This window comes from Streptopelia decaocto (genome assembly GCF_964273445.1).
Source record: "Streptopelia decaocto genome assembly, chromosome: 3".
In the NCBI taxonomy this organism is placed as follows: Eukaryota; Metazoa; Chordata; class Aves; order Columbiformes; family Columbidae; genus Streptopelia; species Streptopelia decaocto.
Genome location: NC_138656.1, coordinates 67,207,789 through 67,225,594, shown reverse-complemented (window position 1 = coordinate 67,225,594; position 17,806 = coordinate 67,207,789). Strand labels below are relative to the sequence as shown.

The window sequence follows — 17,806 nt, the reverse complement described above, 5'->3', positions numbered from 1 at the left end:
TGCAGGGTATCATTTAAATGTTTTTATGAGTATCTTTATTTGCCTTGGAACACATACTATACTTCCCGCTGGTGTATTCCCCACATATATCCTCCATATAGCTCAGTGATCTCTGTGCCTTTTCAATAATTCAGGCTGTGTACTTTGGCTATGTCATTGTGGGAAGGAAGCCCAATGCAGTATTAAAGAATTAAAGAGCTGCACTTCCTATAGGAAGGAGGAGAAGGTACGTATTATGGGCTCTCCCGTGTTTGCCATATCTTTGTGTAAGCTTGATTTTCAAGCGTATTTGCATCAGAAAGGTCCAGTCCCTCAGACAAAGGTCAAATGTTCTTCAGGGATAACTCTTCCTGAAAGCAGACTGCAGAATCAAACTTTCCTGTGTGAAAAATGGCATATTTTCTCACTGAAATATTCAATATACAGAAGCAGGATATTTTTGCCCTTTGCAATATAGTGCAACTGCAGACATGCTGCCTCCAATACGAGACAAAAAAAAGAGGGTTGCTTTATTTTATTCCCAGGTTTTTAAGCTCACAGTGGTTCACGTTTAGAAATTCAGTCAGAAGAGAGGATTGCAAGTATAGACAACGCTTGATGAACAACGTCTCACCACTGGCATGACCCAGAGATTTACACGGACCCTTGGCCTGACTCTCGTAGGATGCTCCGCGGGGGCTTTTGTGCGGCTCCGCAGACCGAGGGTCCCCGTACCCCCTGGGCCACTGCCCTCCTCTGCCCCTCGCCCTCCCCGCAGGGCAACCACCATCTTTATCGGCGCAACCTCTGGCGCAACCCGCCGCGGAGCGGCTCTGCGCAACGGCACCCACCCCCGGCGCGGAGATCCGCGGTGCGCCCGCAGCCCCCCGCCCGCGGCGGCGGAGCGCAGCAGGGCCGCGTGTGCAGCGCCGACCCCCCGCGGGGGCGGCTCCCGCGTGGCGTTTTGGCTCCGCGGCTGAGGGCAGGTGCCGCTGGGCGGGTGCGCGCCTGGGCGGGTGCATGTGCGTGTGCGTGTGTGAGTGTGCAAGGCGGGGCCGTGCAGCAGGCAGCTCCGCGCCGGCTGGTGCCATCTGGGAGCCGGGGCGTGGAGCGGAGGAGGGCGCAGGAGGGGGACGAGCATCCTCAAGGCCGAGGCTCCGTTTGTCTTTCCGGGCTCGGCGCCGGTGAGCGAGAGGCTCTTCGGTACCGGCGAAGTACCTGCGGATCGGCTTGCCTTCTCCTCGCTTTATTTTTTTGCTTGTTGTTGTGTGGCTTTTTTTTTTTTTTTTAAACCCTCCCTGATATTCAGGGAGACGCTTTCGAAGCGGGGCGAGCGCTCATCTTACGTAAATGGTGCTGCTTTGGGGAGGGCAGCCCCCCTGCCAGCCCCGGGCCGGGGGAGCGTCCCCGGGCGCGGCTCGCCCTGCCTAGCGGCCGGGCCCCTCGCTGCAGCCCGGCCTGAGATCCACACCGGCACCGGCGGGGGCGGGCGGCGAGCGGCAGCCGGCAGCCCGCACCCCCGTCCCGGCAGGTTTCAGCGCCTCCACGGACCGACTGCGGGGATGATGCGGCGCGTCGGACCCCGCGGCGGGGAGGGCGCTATGTCAGAGAGATAACGCGCCTCCGCCAGCAGCCCGGGGGCCGTCTCGGTGCCAGCCCCCTCCCCGGGACCCGGCTGCCTGGAAGCCGCTCCCTTCTCGACGGCCGGACTGGCAGCGGCGGCGGGGCCGGGGAGCGGCGGGGCGAGGTCCGGCGGGGTGGGGGAGCGGCGGCCGGCCGCGCCGGGGCACCCCGCCTCCGGGGGGCAAGCGCCCGGGAGGCTGAGGAGCGCAGACAGCAGAAGCGGGGTGGAGGAGGAGGGCAGCGCCATGACTCATTTGCAGGCAGGTCTCTCCCCGGAGACTCTGGAAAAAGCCCGGCTGGAGCTGAACGAGAACCCCGACACCTTACACCAGGACATCCAGGAGGTGCGGGACATGGTGATCACTCGGCCCGACATCGGCTTCCTCCGCACCGACGACGCCTTCATCCTGCGGTTCCTGCGGGCCAGGAAGTTTCAGCACTTCGAGGCGTTTCGCCTCCTGGCCCAGTACTTTGAATATCGCCAGCAGAACCTGGACATGTTCAAGAGCTTCAAGGCCACAGACCCGGGTATCAAGCAGGCGCTGAAGGATGGGTTCCCTGGCGGGCTGGCCAACCTGGACCACTACGGCAGGAAGATCCTCGTCCTTTTTGCTGCCAACTGGGACCAGAGCAGGTAAATGCAGAGCCACTCACCGCCTTAACCCCTTCTTTTCCCGGGCAATGCGTGGGAAAAGCTATGCCAGAGCAGGGAGAGGGTGGGTGGGCAGCAGGAACACACCCAGCTCTGCCCACAAGGGGCTGGACAGCAGCCTGGAAGGCAGAGGGAGAAGAGAAGGAAGGAATGTATTTGTGACTTAAGGCCTTTTCAAGCTTCTTATCCTTTAGGGTCTGAATTTCAGGAGGAAAGTAGGAGCTGCTTGGGTGCTCTTCTCAGCTGGCTGATATGAGGTTTACAGCCTTTTGCCTCCCCTTAGCCAAAGTGAACTGGCATGGTAGATGATGTGCTTACTCCTCTGACAAAGCCTGTTTGTGATCCCTGTGTTGGTCTTTCTGCTTCAGCACACACACAGTTGCTCAGGTGCACAGGAGAAAGTGGGAGATGCTGTGTGTAAAACGGGAGTATCCATCATGGCTTTTGAGCTGAAAAGTTTGCCTGTGCAGGAAGCTGAGGCCCCGAATTCTTTGTGCTAAAGACAGCTCTTCGTGAACCACCTGGAAATGCCAGGGTAGAAGTTACAGTAACCTCTTACCCACTCACAGTAATCTCTTCTTTCCCCCACTCACACTGCTCTAAGTGTGAATTCTCTGCATAGTAGGATCCAAGTACGCAAAGCTTTGGAAGCAAATTCAAGGAAGCTAATGCAGTCCCCAGAACAATTTCTGATCCTTTTTGGGACTACCATAGCCTGAAGATGACTTAGCAGGCCGACCCAAGAGCTGTCTCCCATCAAGGCCCTTTCTTTTAGCAATCGACTTGATATTATGTGACACTATTTTGTTATTCTAAATAGCTCACTGGGTGTCATGCCCAATTTCTCCTGCAGTCTAAAATTACACAAAAATTGCTTGATTTTCAGCATATGTAAATGAATGAATCCATTCAGAGTGAAGTCTAAAGGCTATTCCTGTGAACACTGCATCATATCCCTAGGCTCCTAACCTGAGAGCAGGTTTAGTATCTGGAGTGCTTCTTAGTGAGAAAAATTACAATCTTGCTAGTTACGTTCACATAAACCCAAACTGTCTTTTGTGCAGTCAGCTCAGGCTGGGGAGAGGCAGTGCTGAGTGCTCAGTGCAGATGTCCCAAGCTCAGCTATTTTGAAACATGAGGAGGTCATGAACAGCTAGCAGTGTGGATAAATGACAAAATCTTGGGAACCGACATACTTAAGCTGACCCTTTAAGTGCTTGTGTAGCTGTCCTCTTGCAGGTTGTGTTGATAACCATTGCAGGGAGTGATCCCACATTTCCCTTCAGCAGTCGGTGTTACAGCAAGGGATGGGTCTCTGCCCAAAGCACCGCTGGCCCACCGTGGCCACCTTCTCCGGACAGGGTGGCCACATCCACACTGCCCACAGGGAGAGTTTCATGGCCCTTGCTAACCTGTGAATCATGCCTGGGGACTGGAAGAAAGCTGTCTGGCACAAGTCAAAACTGCATACGACCAAGCTAACAACTGGGGCCAGGTTCCTTTCCCTGCCTTGGTTTTCTGGCAGATGGATCCAAAGAAGCTGAGTGAGGAAGCAGTGGTGATGAGGCTAAGGACTGAGTGGGCTTCCTCTCCCATATAAGGACCTTCTTTATTTCCCATGTAATGACCAGGTCAACTTTTTATTTTTAAAAACAGCTCCACAGATTCTTAAAAATCTCAAAACAAGGAATTAGCAAAGAAATGGATGGTTAGGCCTTTTATTAAGTCATACATCTACCATGAAGAAGTTACCTTGTTAAACATAGTGTGAAATGCTGTCATTTCTCATTAACGGAAAAAACCCCAAAGCTTTAGGTGACACTTTTCAGATCATTAGTTCCTAGTGAAAAAAATCACCAAGAATTCAAAATCAGAGGTAAATTATCATTAAAGAAATAATTGGCATGCGAGAAGGTGAGGTTTATTTTCTTCTTAATTGTGGATGTGCTGATATTTAAACTACATGAGGTCAGCCGACACAACAGTAAATTTATTATGATATTTTTCTTGAAGTCCCTTTGGTAAAATTATTTTTTCTGATATAATAGGGAAGTGACTGGGGTACACAGGATTACCCAATGGCCATGTTTGCAGCTGGGCCCCTATTGGTCTTCAGCACTGCTCGCCCATGGTACGACTGTCCTCCAGAGCGAGGGATTTGTTTTCAGAGGGATCACTCAGACAAAGGGGAGAGAGCTGTGGGGAGTGGCTTGCTCCAAGGCACATGACAAGTCAGTGACAGATCTGGGAATGGAGCTAGGTCACTCTCTTTTCTAATTAATTTAGTGTCTTCCATTATCTGATGTTCAGCAGCTGAACCCGGGGAGCATTGTCTCTGGAACATATACTAGAACTGCTACGCAATATGTCTCAAGCTTATGCCTTAACTGACTTGAGACCTTTCTTACAATACGTAAACCCGTGCTCCTCTTACAGCAACCCTGGGAGGATTACTTTTTGAAGTGTGTCTTGTTAGGACCTCTTTATATGCTTCAAAAACTAAGTTAATAGAGCACAGCAAGTCTCCAAATTTATAATGTGTTTATAACTTATTACAGCTAGCATGTAACAATTAGAAATAAAAAGTTCCAATTTGTTATTTAAATGAATAGCAGACATACTCTAGATGATTTATATAGCATCAGCAGCCTATGATTTTCGTAGTTCCAATTAGAAAGAGAAGGGTGGGAGGCAGAAAATTCCTATGGTAAAACAAGCCTGTATACTAGATGTTAAATCACTAAATTTAAGCAGGGCCTGAAAACTGTACCAAATGTCCTGCCATCTGAACAACTAAATCAGACATGTATTTAAAACAAACAAACAAAAGAGGAAAGGTGAAGGACAACGTATTGAGTGGCCCAGCAGCTTTTCAATGGGACCCTGCCGAACTCTCCACCCTGTCTCTGATGTGAGGAAAGTGAAGACAGGTGGCATTCCTGCCAGGAGGCTGAAGAGCACTTGAGGAGGCATCAGCCCTCCCTATTAGCTTCTAGATTGTTTATTCATAACTGCATTTGGCTTGTAGGTGTGTATGTGCATTTGAAGACTCCCTTTTCTTAATGTGTCCAGCTGGTGGAGGTTTTTTCCAGTTAACAGCAGAATTAGCTTCAGCTCTCAACAGCAAGTGATCTGTTGTCATGCATGTTCTTCTATATTCTTCATGGCACTCGTACACAAATTCCCTAGGAAAATCAGTCTATTTTGATGATACTTATTTGAAATCTTTCTCTGCAGTTATTTTCCTAGAAAGTGCATTAGAAAAGCTCAGTAGAAAATTGCAGTAGTGCCTAGTTCCTGTCTGTGTCACGGTGACCCAGTCAGCTCACACCATCCTCAGTGAATATGGAAATCCTCTGCGCTCCTTACTGTTAGCTTTGCTGTTGCATCAGATGATTTACAGCAGGGCAAAGATGGAATCTACTGTTTTGCTTTCAAAACTCTGCTTTCATGTGCAGAAGTGCTAGAAACTTTTCCTTCCATTAACCGAAAATTTAAATTCTGTATCTATTAGGAGGCTGGTCTGCTCCTCAGCTCACTGTTAAACACAGGTGAGTTGGCAGGGTATTTTTCAAGCTCTGATGGAGACAGTGTGACAAAATAAATAGTAATTCTAACAATAATAACATATTAACAATAACATAACACTTGGTTAATAGAGTCAATTTTGGTTTCAAAGTAATATCTTTCAAATAATAATTATTAACTACTGCAAACACTATCATTTTTTCTGCAGTTTCTCCTGATGACTGATGCTGTCTTATTGTTTCTCAAATTTCTCACACGTATCCATATCTGCCTGTTAGCACTTGTATTTAGACTGTGAGTGTTTTGGCTAGAGATCTTTCCGATCAATATTAATGTAAAATTTAGATCAGTTGAATCATCATCTGTGGCTGTGACAGTTAGACACCACGTTAACAGAAGGAGTAATGAACATTGTTACATCTGAATCTAAAAGCTAATCTGGTAAAATATTTGAAGCAGTTTCTATTTCTCTATAATTTTTGTAACACTGGTAGTGCTTTTTCTTTTTAGAATAAGGGCCTCCAGGGCATACTACGACTGTTTAAGCAGAATACCTGTAAGAGAAGTTTCAATATCAATCTTTTCAGCATTCAAATCTGTACCCAATCTGATGAACAAAGGAGATCTGAGGCATCATTTCTAGGTACTACTTTGTGTATCTTTAGGGCTCTTGTTTCACTGAAATTCAAAAGATATTAAGCCAAAGCAGTAGGTTAGAAATGGGATGATGGCTCAGAGACTTGACCAGTTTTCTCTTTTAAACCACAGTGGCACAAGAGCTCATTTAACAGAAAACTTTACTTGTCCAAAGGTTGATGGGCTTAAAATACAGATTGTGCATTCCTTACATGTTTGGGACCTTCAGGAGACAAGTAGCTTAAATTTAAGCAAAGGAGAGTTATCATTTATCTCTTCTAGTTAACAGTTTGCATCCTGAGAGGCAGACTCATGCCGCTCCATTTTAAGTCTCAAAATAACTTGAAATTTCTTCATATCGAGGAGGAGATGACAAATAGCAATGGAGATAGTAGGATAACTCTGCCAAATCAGATTATTTGTTATTCAGTGCAAATGTGAATTGACTGGAACCAGAATCTGGTTAAACAAATGATACGGTGGATGCCACCTATTGTCAAGAACATAAAATATGGAAAACAGCTGACATGGCTGGATTTGACTTGAGACATCTGTACCCTGCATTCTTCCTGTCTCTTTCTGTTGGCTTGGTGGAAATCACAGTGGCCTCTGGGAATGAAGAGGATGCACAGACCACATAACCAAGAGGTGAAGGTGGAAGATCACGGTGAAGTATTACCAAGAGTTGATAGTAATGTCTTCCAGACTGTTTTTACCAGAAATCCTTGGAAATACTTTGAATCTGCTCATGTCCCATAGAAAATTCTCAAAGAACATTTCTGTAAAGGGGGAGTTGCTGCCATGGTTAAATTATAAGAGACTAGGATACTCAGTTAATTGTTTGAGCTGTTCTGTTATTGACAAGTCAAGACCTCATTGAGGCATTACCCTAGAAAGCTCTGTTGCTGTCATCATAGAAATGGTAGCAATCCCAAAGCATTTGAAAGAATCATTGTCAGTGTGGCTATTAACTTGTCAAACCTTCCCAGGCTCATTGCTTTAAAGTCAACCTGAATGAAGAATTTCAAGAGGTAGCAGAGTGTGTCTGCACACCAGTCCCCACCTCCTTTGAACTCAAGCTGGGAGTCACATAGGAGAGGAACATTAAGAGTGCATTATATATGTGATAACATATTTCCAGAATTTGTTATTCGCATTAACAACTGAGCTAAAAAAGTTGCCTAAGCTCTCCATTGAATTAAGCATGGTCCTATAAATAGAGGGCATTTAAATTAACTGTGAGTTCTCGATTATCCCAGCAATTAGTAATACTTTGCTGGCTACAATATGGCTTGTAAAAGTTTGTTTAAACAAGTGAATGCAACTGAATTTAGCTATAAATAAATAAGGATTTATTTTTACACAACCTAACTCCAGGTTACTATAGCTACTGCATCAAATCAGGCCTGGTGTACCCTACATACCTGACAGCACTGGAGCAGTCATTGTAAAACTGGGGCCAGGCCAAAATGGGTAGCTTGTTGTCCCCTAACATGATGTTACTTAGCACAGAGTGGTAAGAATAGAACAATACCATCTTCCCCTCAGGCTGAACACCATGGTCTCTTAAAATTTAATGCTAATGTGTTGAAATTTTTTTTTTTCCCTCTTTAAAGTAGAAAGGCACTCAAAGCCATCTTGGATCAAATTTATTTCACACTCACTAGCTTATCTGTTTTTTCTCACTTTTGCTTGGTTATATTTCTATATCTATATGGAAAGTAATTTCAGCATGGAATAAAAATTTCAGCAACACAATCTGAAGTAATTTTCCCTGTCTTCTTTTTACATATTTCATTTCCTGAAAGTCCAGCCAAGGATGAAGCATGTTATGGCAGAGCCTGTGCATCCTAATGCTGACGTGAACAGTAGTAGCAGTGAAGTGAAATGTTGGACAACATGGAGATTGAGTGAATTGAAGATGAATCTTTATGCAAATAACTCTGTGCTTTGTGAAAGCTTCAGTATAGTTTCTCTAATCATGTTTCGTTTGCTTGGGCTGTTCAGCTGATACTTTCAGTACTCAGCTTGCCATTCACAGCACCTAAGATTACATCCATCACACCAGATTTACATTTCTGGCTTGCCTCAGCATGTCCCCAGAGGAAAAGCTGCTTTAAATATCCACTTATGGGTTTGTCTTGCTTGCCTGGTTTTCTGTTCTGTACTTAAGTAAGGTATCAAAACCAAGAGAAGAGGTCCATTACAAAATGAAGAATAGCTCTTATCTTCAACTAATTGCCGCAAAGGGTATTTGAGGGGGTAAGCCTGGTTGTTAGTGACATGTCCTTATAGACTCCTGATATAGTTTTTAGACTTAAAGAGGACTTCAGTTACCTTCCTCTGACAGAAGGTGTTCGTGCTTGCTTTTATCTAGATGTGTGTTCTTCAGGACTTGTTTTCATAGAGAGGACAACCTTGTGTCTTTTTCAGTGAGTAAACACAGAATATAATAATTGGTGTTGGGGACTATTTCTTACACTAAGCAAAGCTGCAATGAGAGTTACAGTGATGTTGAATATGCCATAGACCATTGGTTACTCTTTGTGATGGCTGAAATCCTGTTCTCAGTGATGCCTGACAGTTTTCCTGTTGACTTGAATGGATCCAGAATATAATTAGGTATATTTGTGTTTACATGTACACATTTATATATGTATCAGGTATATATAAAAGCATTTTATAGCCAGTCTTAGAGACTTGATCTGCCTCATAAACAAATAATTTTTATGTCTAATGCACCAGATTTCTATCAGTCTTGTACCAATAGGGAGCTGTTAATCCAAGGCATGTGATGTCCTCTTAACTCCCTAGAGAGGACATTAGAGATCTACATCAGCAACTTGGGACTCATCTTCTTGGACTGGATGTAGGGTGCTTGCAGCAGCTTTCTGCTTCATGGAGCTCTTTTCCTGGAGAATGAGATCCTCTGAATGGGGCAGCATAAATATAAAGTGAGTTTGAGGCTAATTTTAGGATTTGAGTATTTCTGATGTCTGTTTCTTGCATGAAGTCTGATAGATTATTTTCACACTGAAGCATTAGCTGCTCTCCCAGTGTCTCAGCTGATGTAATTGCCTTCCCAGTGTGACGTTTCCCATGGAAAGGCCTCTTACAGGGTGTATCTCCATCTAATTTCATTAAGCGATTAAAAATCAGTACTTCTGAGACCTCCACCACCTGGTGGAGGTAACTAGGGTTTGAAGGCAGTTGGCCACTCTCTGAGCTCAACCCTGACCCTCAACATGGCTCTGTAAACCTCCTTGCCTCAGGCTAAGCACCTGTTTTAATCTCGGTGCTGACAGTTGTGCAAAATGCATCTTGTACAGGGGATTTTTAGTTCCCATGTTGATTATGTGCCTTCCACTGTCCATGCACCAGTGTTGCACTGGATACGTAGACTGGTCTGCAGATACACTAGGCAAAATAAGACCTTTTTAGTGCCCGAATAACTGTCTATAGTCTTCACTTTGCCCAACACTCCCCACATGTCCCATTATTCATGTGCAAACTTGCTTGGGAAAGAGCTGATGAATGATTTCATTTTTTCTCAGGTCGTTCCTCGCACTGTGGCCCTGGAGATGTTTGTTTGCTTATCCAGAGGCCTCAGCAGCAACGGTGGCATTTTCCCCACATGTCCAGCAGTTGGACTTGGGGGAGCTGCTCTGCCTGGGGACCCGGGGAGCATCAGCCACACTGTGCCGGAGATGTTGGCTCTGCCACGCCAGCCCTGTGCCCCTGGGCGGGTTTGCTCAGGACAGGTGGGATGCTCCAGGTTTGCTTCACTGTGCCTACTACAAAAACGTGATCCTGGCCTAACAGTTCTTTGATTATCAAATCGCACTAACAGGGATCCATGTTTTGAATCAACATAGTTCTCAAAATCCTGAGTCTCCACCATGCTGCATATGTAGCAAAGTTCATGTGTACCTATTTAGAAATTACATTAAATTATACTGAATTCTACTTGCTTTAATACAATGAGTACACTGTTCCGCTGTGTATATAACTACATTTTGAAAGTGTCTACAAAAGGGAATAACACAAATGAAATTAATCTGCTCTAGCTGACTTCTCACATCTTTCCATCATTTTTTTTCAGCCAACTAAAACTCAATGAACTTCCCAAATATGCATTCCTAGAAAAGGGACTAGAAAAGGACTCTCTTAATGTCAGTCTTAACACAAGTGAACAAGAGAAAAGGTCTTTTCCCCAGAAAACATCTGGGGAAGCATTGTTTTGTAAGATTCTTCCCTTCATTTTGGAGATCCTTATTTTGCTTTGAATTTGGTTTTGTTGATTGGCATAAAAGTTCTTTTATTTACTCCTTTCCTTTTCACTTTTCTGAGATTAATTTTTTTTCTGAGGTCAAAGGTTTACAGGAAGTTTGGTATGCTTCCTCTTTTTTGTTCAAGTTTTTTCAGCTGGGAGAGGAAACAGAGCAAGAAAAATTCTTGTCTGTGATTTTCCTATGGAAATCCTCAAAATGCTAAAATTCTCTATTTTCTTTTGGCAGAAAGAAAAAAAAGAAGACCATTGGAATTTTGTCCATGGGGGAAAAAAGGACACACCTTTAAACCCATTTGAAGACTTTTACAGGGTCTTATTTAAAAATATCTGCACAAACACTGAAGACAACTCTTTCTTTTGTTCCTGGAATATTTTCTTCTCTGATATTTTTTCTGGTATAACATTCTAATGCCACACCTGAAACTGTGGTGTGGACTGGAAAATTGACATCTGTTTCTGTAACCATTTATCTTACTTTTAAAAAGGATTTTTAGGTATAAAACATAGTTAGCCTGGAAAACATAAACAGTTAAACTGCTACTTTCATATATCTTAAAAAACCCCCACCCCCCACATAATTCAAATGTTTCACTTTTTTTTTTTAAATTTATTTTTTTCTTTTTAATGCAACAAGCTAAACTGCAGGGTGATTAATAACTGTATTATATGACACTCTAAAGATGACATTGCGGTATATATTTAAGCTATTCAGCTGCTGTATTAGGTCCTTTAGCTTCAACAAAAGAAAGGTTATCTTCAACAGGGCTTGGCAATATGGAATTATGTCTTCTTCAATCTAAGAAAAGATTATGTGCATATGTGTAAACCACATAATTACATGTTGTAGGTGGCATCTTTCTAAATCCAAATTTAACATAGAAAATTCTAGGACTGTTGAATACTTACTCCTGAAACCACATAATTTGTGTATACAAAGTACTCAGTACTCAGAAGGCAGTTAAGTAACTCTTAAAAATTTGCTATTGCTCTTAACCAGAAGTACCTCAAAGCCTTAGTGTGTGTTACTTTCTGCTTTCAAGATACTTTAGTAATCAGCCTTCTGTAAACCTTTTGTAGATGTAAGAGAAAACGTTACCCAGAGAGAGGGACAAGGGGAACATGTGGAAATCTCCTTTTTCTGTGATAATTTTGTAGAAGCTGTTATTTCAATACTTTGGAAAAATATAGGAGGAAATTTTGTATCTAGGCTTCTGGTGTTAAGGTTGAGGTTTTGGTATTGTTATGGTTTTAGAAAAATACAATTTTCATAGATATGTTTTGTACAGACATTTAAGAAAATGCATAGATATTAAAGCAGATTAGGAGACTACAGAAGATTTCAAATTTGCTTTGGTGTGTTAATATTGTAGTTTGTTCTGGCTGGCTGATGGTCTAGATGTACATAATCCTGCTCAAGAGGATGAGTTCAACTAACTGAGCTTTTGAGACTTTCCCAGCTTTACATACCCACATGACTTCTGAGGATATGTTTGCACTCCTTTGATTTAAACTTTTAACGCACAGTACAAAGGAAGAACGCTCAGAACTTCTCCATGTCTGTAGTCGTTGCTCCTTTCCTAACCAAATCTCTCCTTAACATTCACAGGTACACGCTGGTGGATATTTTGCGCGCCATACTTCTTTCTTTAGAAGCCATGATAGAAGACCCTGAGCTTCAAGTGAATGGATTTGTTTTGATTATAGACTGGAGCAACTTCACCTTCAAGCAGGCCTCCAAACTCACACCAAGCATGCTTAGATTAGCCATAGAGGGCCTTCAGGTAACCTTATTTTCTTTCTTTTACTAATTTACCTTTACTTTACAGTTCGTTACAAATCTGGGTGGTTAAAAAAAACCCAAACGAAACAAAAATTCAAGAACTTCTGAGCAGCAAGGCTATTGACACCTTAAAGTATGAGTGAACAGGCAAGCTGCGGTGGCACAAGCTTAATGCATGGGCTCAGTCAGCCAGCTGCAGTAACTCCTCACATGGAGGCTCCTTCTTTGCCATAAATAAGAGGTAACTTTTCTGTCTTCATTCCAAAGCGGCTGTCTTACTGTAAATTCAGACTGTAGCTTCTGCAGCAGCAAGTTAGAAGTAATCAGTTTATCTTGTTATTTTGCACAGGGCTAATGAAATATGGATTGCTCCTGCCATGCCAAGTTGTTTTTTTTGTTGATTCCATTGGAGACAGGCTCTACCTCATTTGTCCTGAAAAAGCATGGGGCACTGTGATTAGACAGTTAGCTGGGGCTGTTTACTTACTCGAAGTTCAGCATGTGCTTGGCTTTTTTGCTGGGTCAGGATTAATTTGAGCAGCAGCTTCTGGGACTGAGTGCACAGTGTTCTAAATGTCTTTCTGCTTATTGTGAATGCACTTTGCATGGCACAGGCACATTGGTGGAAAGCATACTACATAACTCTTTACTGTCTCCTATGATCTTTAATGTTTATTAAAATGAAAAACTAGAATCTCTAAAGTAGTTGTTTGCTGTGTAAGCTTGAGTCGCTATGTTAAATATACCAGTAATTCACTCCCGTGGCAGTGTGCCTTGGTTTTACAAGGACATATATTCCTTTTCTGTGATGTTTTTATCATTTATACATTTTTATTATTCATAAACCAAAATAACAGCCTGATTTTTGAACTTCTTCAGTTTGATATTGCTATTTTTGAAGAAACTTGTATAGCAGTACTATGGAGTTTTGATCTAAATCTTTAAATGGCTTAGCCAGTATTCAGCCTGCTGTTGCACACAGAAGGGTAGTGGCAGTCCTGAGACAAAGATCTCAGTTTTCATTTTGTTGTGTTTCCTTATGCAACGGCATGATTTCATGGTCTTGAGAACTATACCAGAAGGCAGCAGTGGGATCTGTACTCTAATAGTGCTACATTTCTTTTTGATGCTTTAAAAGTGGTTCTTTTTGTGTGCTATTTTTCAAAGTTAGCCATTGTTTACTTGTTTAGAACACTAATAAATACTTTAGTAGTCTTTATTTTTAAATGGTGATGTTTCTTCTTGGACATTAATCAGATATGGTTGTTTTGAGGAAAGCTGCAGTGGATAATTGCATCTGAATATATGATGGATGACCTACCTAACTTCAGATTGTCTCTGAGACTCTGTTTTCTCCTGACATTGGTTGGTTCATTATTGAGTTGAGGTGAAGTCAATTGGCTTAATTTCTGCATGGCCCCAGCTTTGTATGTTTGAATATCCTGAATGAGATGGTGGCCAGCACCCAGGGTACCATTTTTTCCCCACTGTCTTCAGTCTTCTTGACTCCAGAGGTGTAAAACAGGGCATGAAATGCTTCAGAAGAGGGAATGAGAAAGCACTAAAATGACAAATGTGTGATAAAACTCTCCCAACGCTTGAGGAATCTGTTGTAATCCATGACAGGTATTGTAATCCGTAAGCAGTAACTTTTTCAAGGCCTTTCAGCACAAATCTTTTGAAGAAATCAATTAGTTGGGCTCTCATAATACAATGTTTAATTTTCTGTGGAGAACCACTGAGGGAATGAGGGATAAAATTCTTATACTAGCAAAACTGACTGACTCTCTAGTGATATTTTCCCAGTAGTATTTAATTTCTTTTTTTTTTTTTTTTTCCTTTTTCTTTACTTAGACATTTTTCTGTGTAAAAATATATTAGAATCAATGGAAAGGACTAAAGACAACTGTACTGAGCATCTTGGAGGGAGAAGCTCGCTTCAAAAACAGTTGTCATCAGGAAGGACATAAGAGCAAAGCATGGTGGAAAGGTGGTAGAGAGACACCTTAGGCAAGGCATGGGTTTATTTGCAACTTCTTGAAAGATTTCATGCCTGGAATCCCTTACCCTCAACAGAAGTGGACAGAAGTGTGTAGCAGAAGCATAATTCTAAATGATGTCCAAGTAAAAAGTGCTTAGTCAGGTGGTATGAAGAACAACTCACATACACTGTTTATTTATGATCGTTGCAAATACTCTCTGTTTAATCAGAGAAATGGAATTTACTTTGGCTTATAAGATTTAACAGGTCTCAAGATACTGAACCTTACCATTTGGGGAATTCAAATATTTGTGTTACTTGGGTGGAAAGGGAGAGGGAAAGTGGGATTAGTGACCACTGAATTTGATGTTAACCAAATCCCTTTGCTTCCTGAATAAAATCTACTAAATTTGCATTATATTTGCTTAGCTTCCATGGTGAGCAGAATATTCAATATGGTAACTACCAAAAAGAGTTGATTCCAAGCTATGGTGTTTCTAGGCTCTTCACAACTGCTTATTTTTTAGGAAATTCCTTTTGATAGTAAGGTAAGTAAATATGTAGTTTTCTACTGAAGACAAGTTCTGCTATACAGTTCGTCTGCATATATATGTTAAATGGGAGTATGAAAAGAATCATACCTCTGACTGACTGGTATACATTAGAAAAACCTCATAGGTAGCTGTTTTCAGGAAAAGAGCCTTTTGACCATGGAATTTTTAATGTTAAAGCACAGTGCTTTACTGTAAACTAATGTGAATTTCCAGCATATCCATCCAACAGTGCTGTCCCAACCAATTTATGCAGTGTAGGTCAGTGCTGAATTTTAAATCAGATGGTTTTGCTAGCCAAAAAGTAAAATCCTTCTGTGGAGGTTAAGGCACTCAGCTGGGACTCTTGATGCTCCAGTCCTAACTCATACACTGGCCTTGCATTTTTGGAAAAAAAAGGAGCAATACTCTTCCCTGTGGATGCTGCTTGCTACAGGATTTATGTTGCTCTTCATTAGTGAGAAGGAGGATTTGCACTTAGAGCCCCTGCACCTTGTCTAGTGAAGAATAAGAGCATGAGCAAATGCAACACACAATACTTTTTATTTTCTGAGTGGGGTCTGTCTGGATTAGGTGCCTAAGACTACTTAAGAGCTCAGAGCTGTGAAACATGAGCAGAAGGAAAACATTATTTGAGACATGAGACTGAAAACCCTGCCCTGACTTTGGCACCTTGTGTTGGCTCTTCCCAGTGTATTCAATGCGTGGGTGTTTGTGAATCCCAGTCTTTAGGTGCCCATTTCTCCCCATTCATTGATTTCTGTAAGCCAAGCACTGATTTTGGGCTTGTGAAGGAGCTTATGTTACTCTAGCAGCTGGGTTCCTGAAAGCAGGGAGTGTTACAGCATTGTGCGCTACAACATCTGAGTGACTTGTATAAGTCCCTCTCCTACAAAATTTTACCTCTTTCACCAGCAGAGGGTTGCAATCTGCATGCTTCAGCTACTTTTCCCATAGAAAGGAGAACTCTTGATTACTCAGAAGAAAACCAGTCCTAACTTTCCACAGACAGTGATGAACTCTAAGCTCTTACCACACAAGAATGACAACTCAATGTTATGGCCTGATAAATATACATGTGAAAATATTATCTCAATACATAATATTGGTCAAGAAAACAAATCAAATGTTAGGATCTTTAAAGAAGGGAAGGGAGAGCAGGGACATGGTGAAGCCACCACAAAAATCTGTCCTACTGCTTCAATCTTCTATATTGTGAATGCTTCTGATTTTCTGTCTCAGAAAGACTACTGCAGGACTGGAGAAGGGCAAAAAAAGCCAAAAGATATGGGCTGGTTTCTGTATAAGGAACAACTAAGTTGGCTGGAATTCTTCTTGATGGAAGAAGAAAAACTGTGGAGGGAAACTACAGGAATCTATAAAACCATAAGATCACAGGATAATTCAGGTTGGAAGAGACCTCAGGAGATCAGCAAGTCCGACCTCTTGCATAAAGCAGGATCCTTTATGAGGTCAGACCAGGATACAAACAAAGTCATGCGTGGCTAGAGAGAGTGGACAAGCTGCAGATGTTCTTGGTTACCTCCATTTTAAGAAATGGGCATCATCAGATGATACTAGCAATATGCCTGGCTCTTTATGTGACACAGTGATTCTTTGTACAATATCTGGGTAAACTGTTGAACTCCTTGCCATGGGAAATTCTGGGTGCTAAAAGTTGATAATTATCTTCAGGGAAAATGGATATATTTGTGTAAGAGAAATGAACTGAGGATTACTAAATATGTAAAAACTACAACGAAGTTCAGAATTCCTCATGCTGTACATAGTTGGAGATGAGGTGAATGCTAAGTGGAAAGATCATATATGCTGTCTGCATTGTATCTGCTTTAGGCTCTCATTTTTGGCCTCTGTTAATGACAGGATATTGGGTTAGATGGATTTCTGGTGGGAGATAATTAAGTCAATTGTATATTCTACGCCCTCCTTCCCCCATTTAATAACCTTTCATTTTGCTGCTCCTGACACTCTCATGGCCCCTTCTGCCCAAACCCTGATCTGGGAACACTTCAGCAGACGGAGGGAGGAGATTCTGGGTATGATTCTTTTCTTGGTGGTAATCCTTCTATAGCTACATATATATATATATGTATCAAGAGAGCATTGTTTTCACAAAGCAGGTAAAAACAGTTTCAAGGACTGAAAATTCCATTTGAAAATTATAATGAAAGTTGATGTTTAGTATTAACTCTGATGGACAGCTTTGGTGATAATTGTAGGTGAGCTTTGCAAAATGGAAGGTTGTGGGTATGCATAAAACACTAAGTGGTTAACTGATATTGAGGATTCTAAAATCTAGAACACTAAATCCTTCCTAAATACTCCATTTCTATTTAGCTCATCATAGTATTTGCATACATGACAGATTTTTTTTTCCATGTTGTCATTCAGGCAGGCTGGACCTTCAAAAGCTTTGCAAAACTGCGTAGTTTTTGGTGGCTGAATATTAATGCTTGTCCTTTAGGTAAAAAGCTGGGGGAAAAGAGATGATACACATTTAAACTGGGAGCCGAACATATGCGGACCATCAGTGTTGTTGCAGAAGACAGAAGACTCCTGCTTTTGGGTTGAGGATGTTTACAGGCAGAGAAAGCGACAGTGTTGTGGGGGACAAGGCAGGTCTTTCAATTGATTGTGACATTTTTTATAACAAAGGAAGTCTTGATAAGCTAAAACAAACTTGTTACTGTGAACAGGAAAGCAAAATAGAAAGAACACAAAGACAGCATGCTTGCAGCTGCTATTGCTATCCAAAACATCTTTC

At 42.3% G+C, this 17,806-nt stretch overlaps 1 protein-coding gene across 1 annotated transcript in view; it reads left to right on the top strand.

Moving 5' to 3' along the window:
- Window positions 1–1,847: 1,847 nt before the first annotated feature.
- Window positions 1,848–17,806, top strand: part of CLVS2 (clavesin 2) — a gene marked incomplete at both ends in the record, with an annotated part of 50,459 nt that continues 34,500 nt past the window's right edge. The window contains 2 exons of the mRNA XM_082049009.1: window positions 1,848–2,236; window positions 12,316–12,490. Coding sequence (XP_081905135.1) covers window positions 1,848–2,236; window positions 12,316–12,490 — 564 coding nt within the window. The remainder of the gene's footprint in view (window positions 2,237–12,315; window positions 12,491–17,806) is intronic.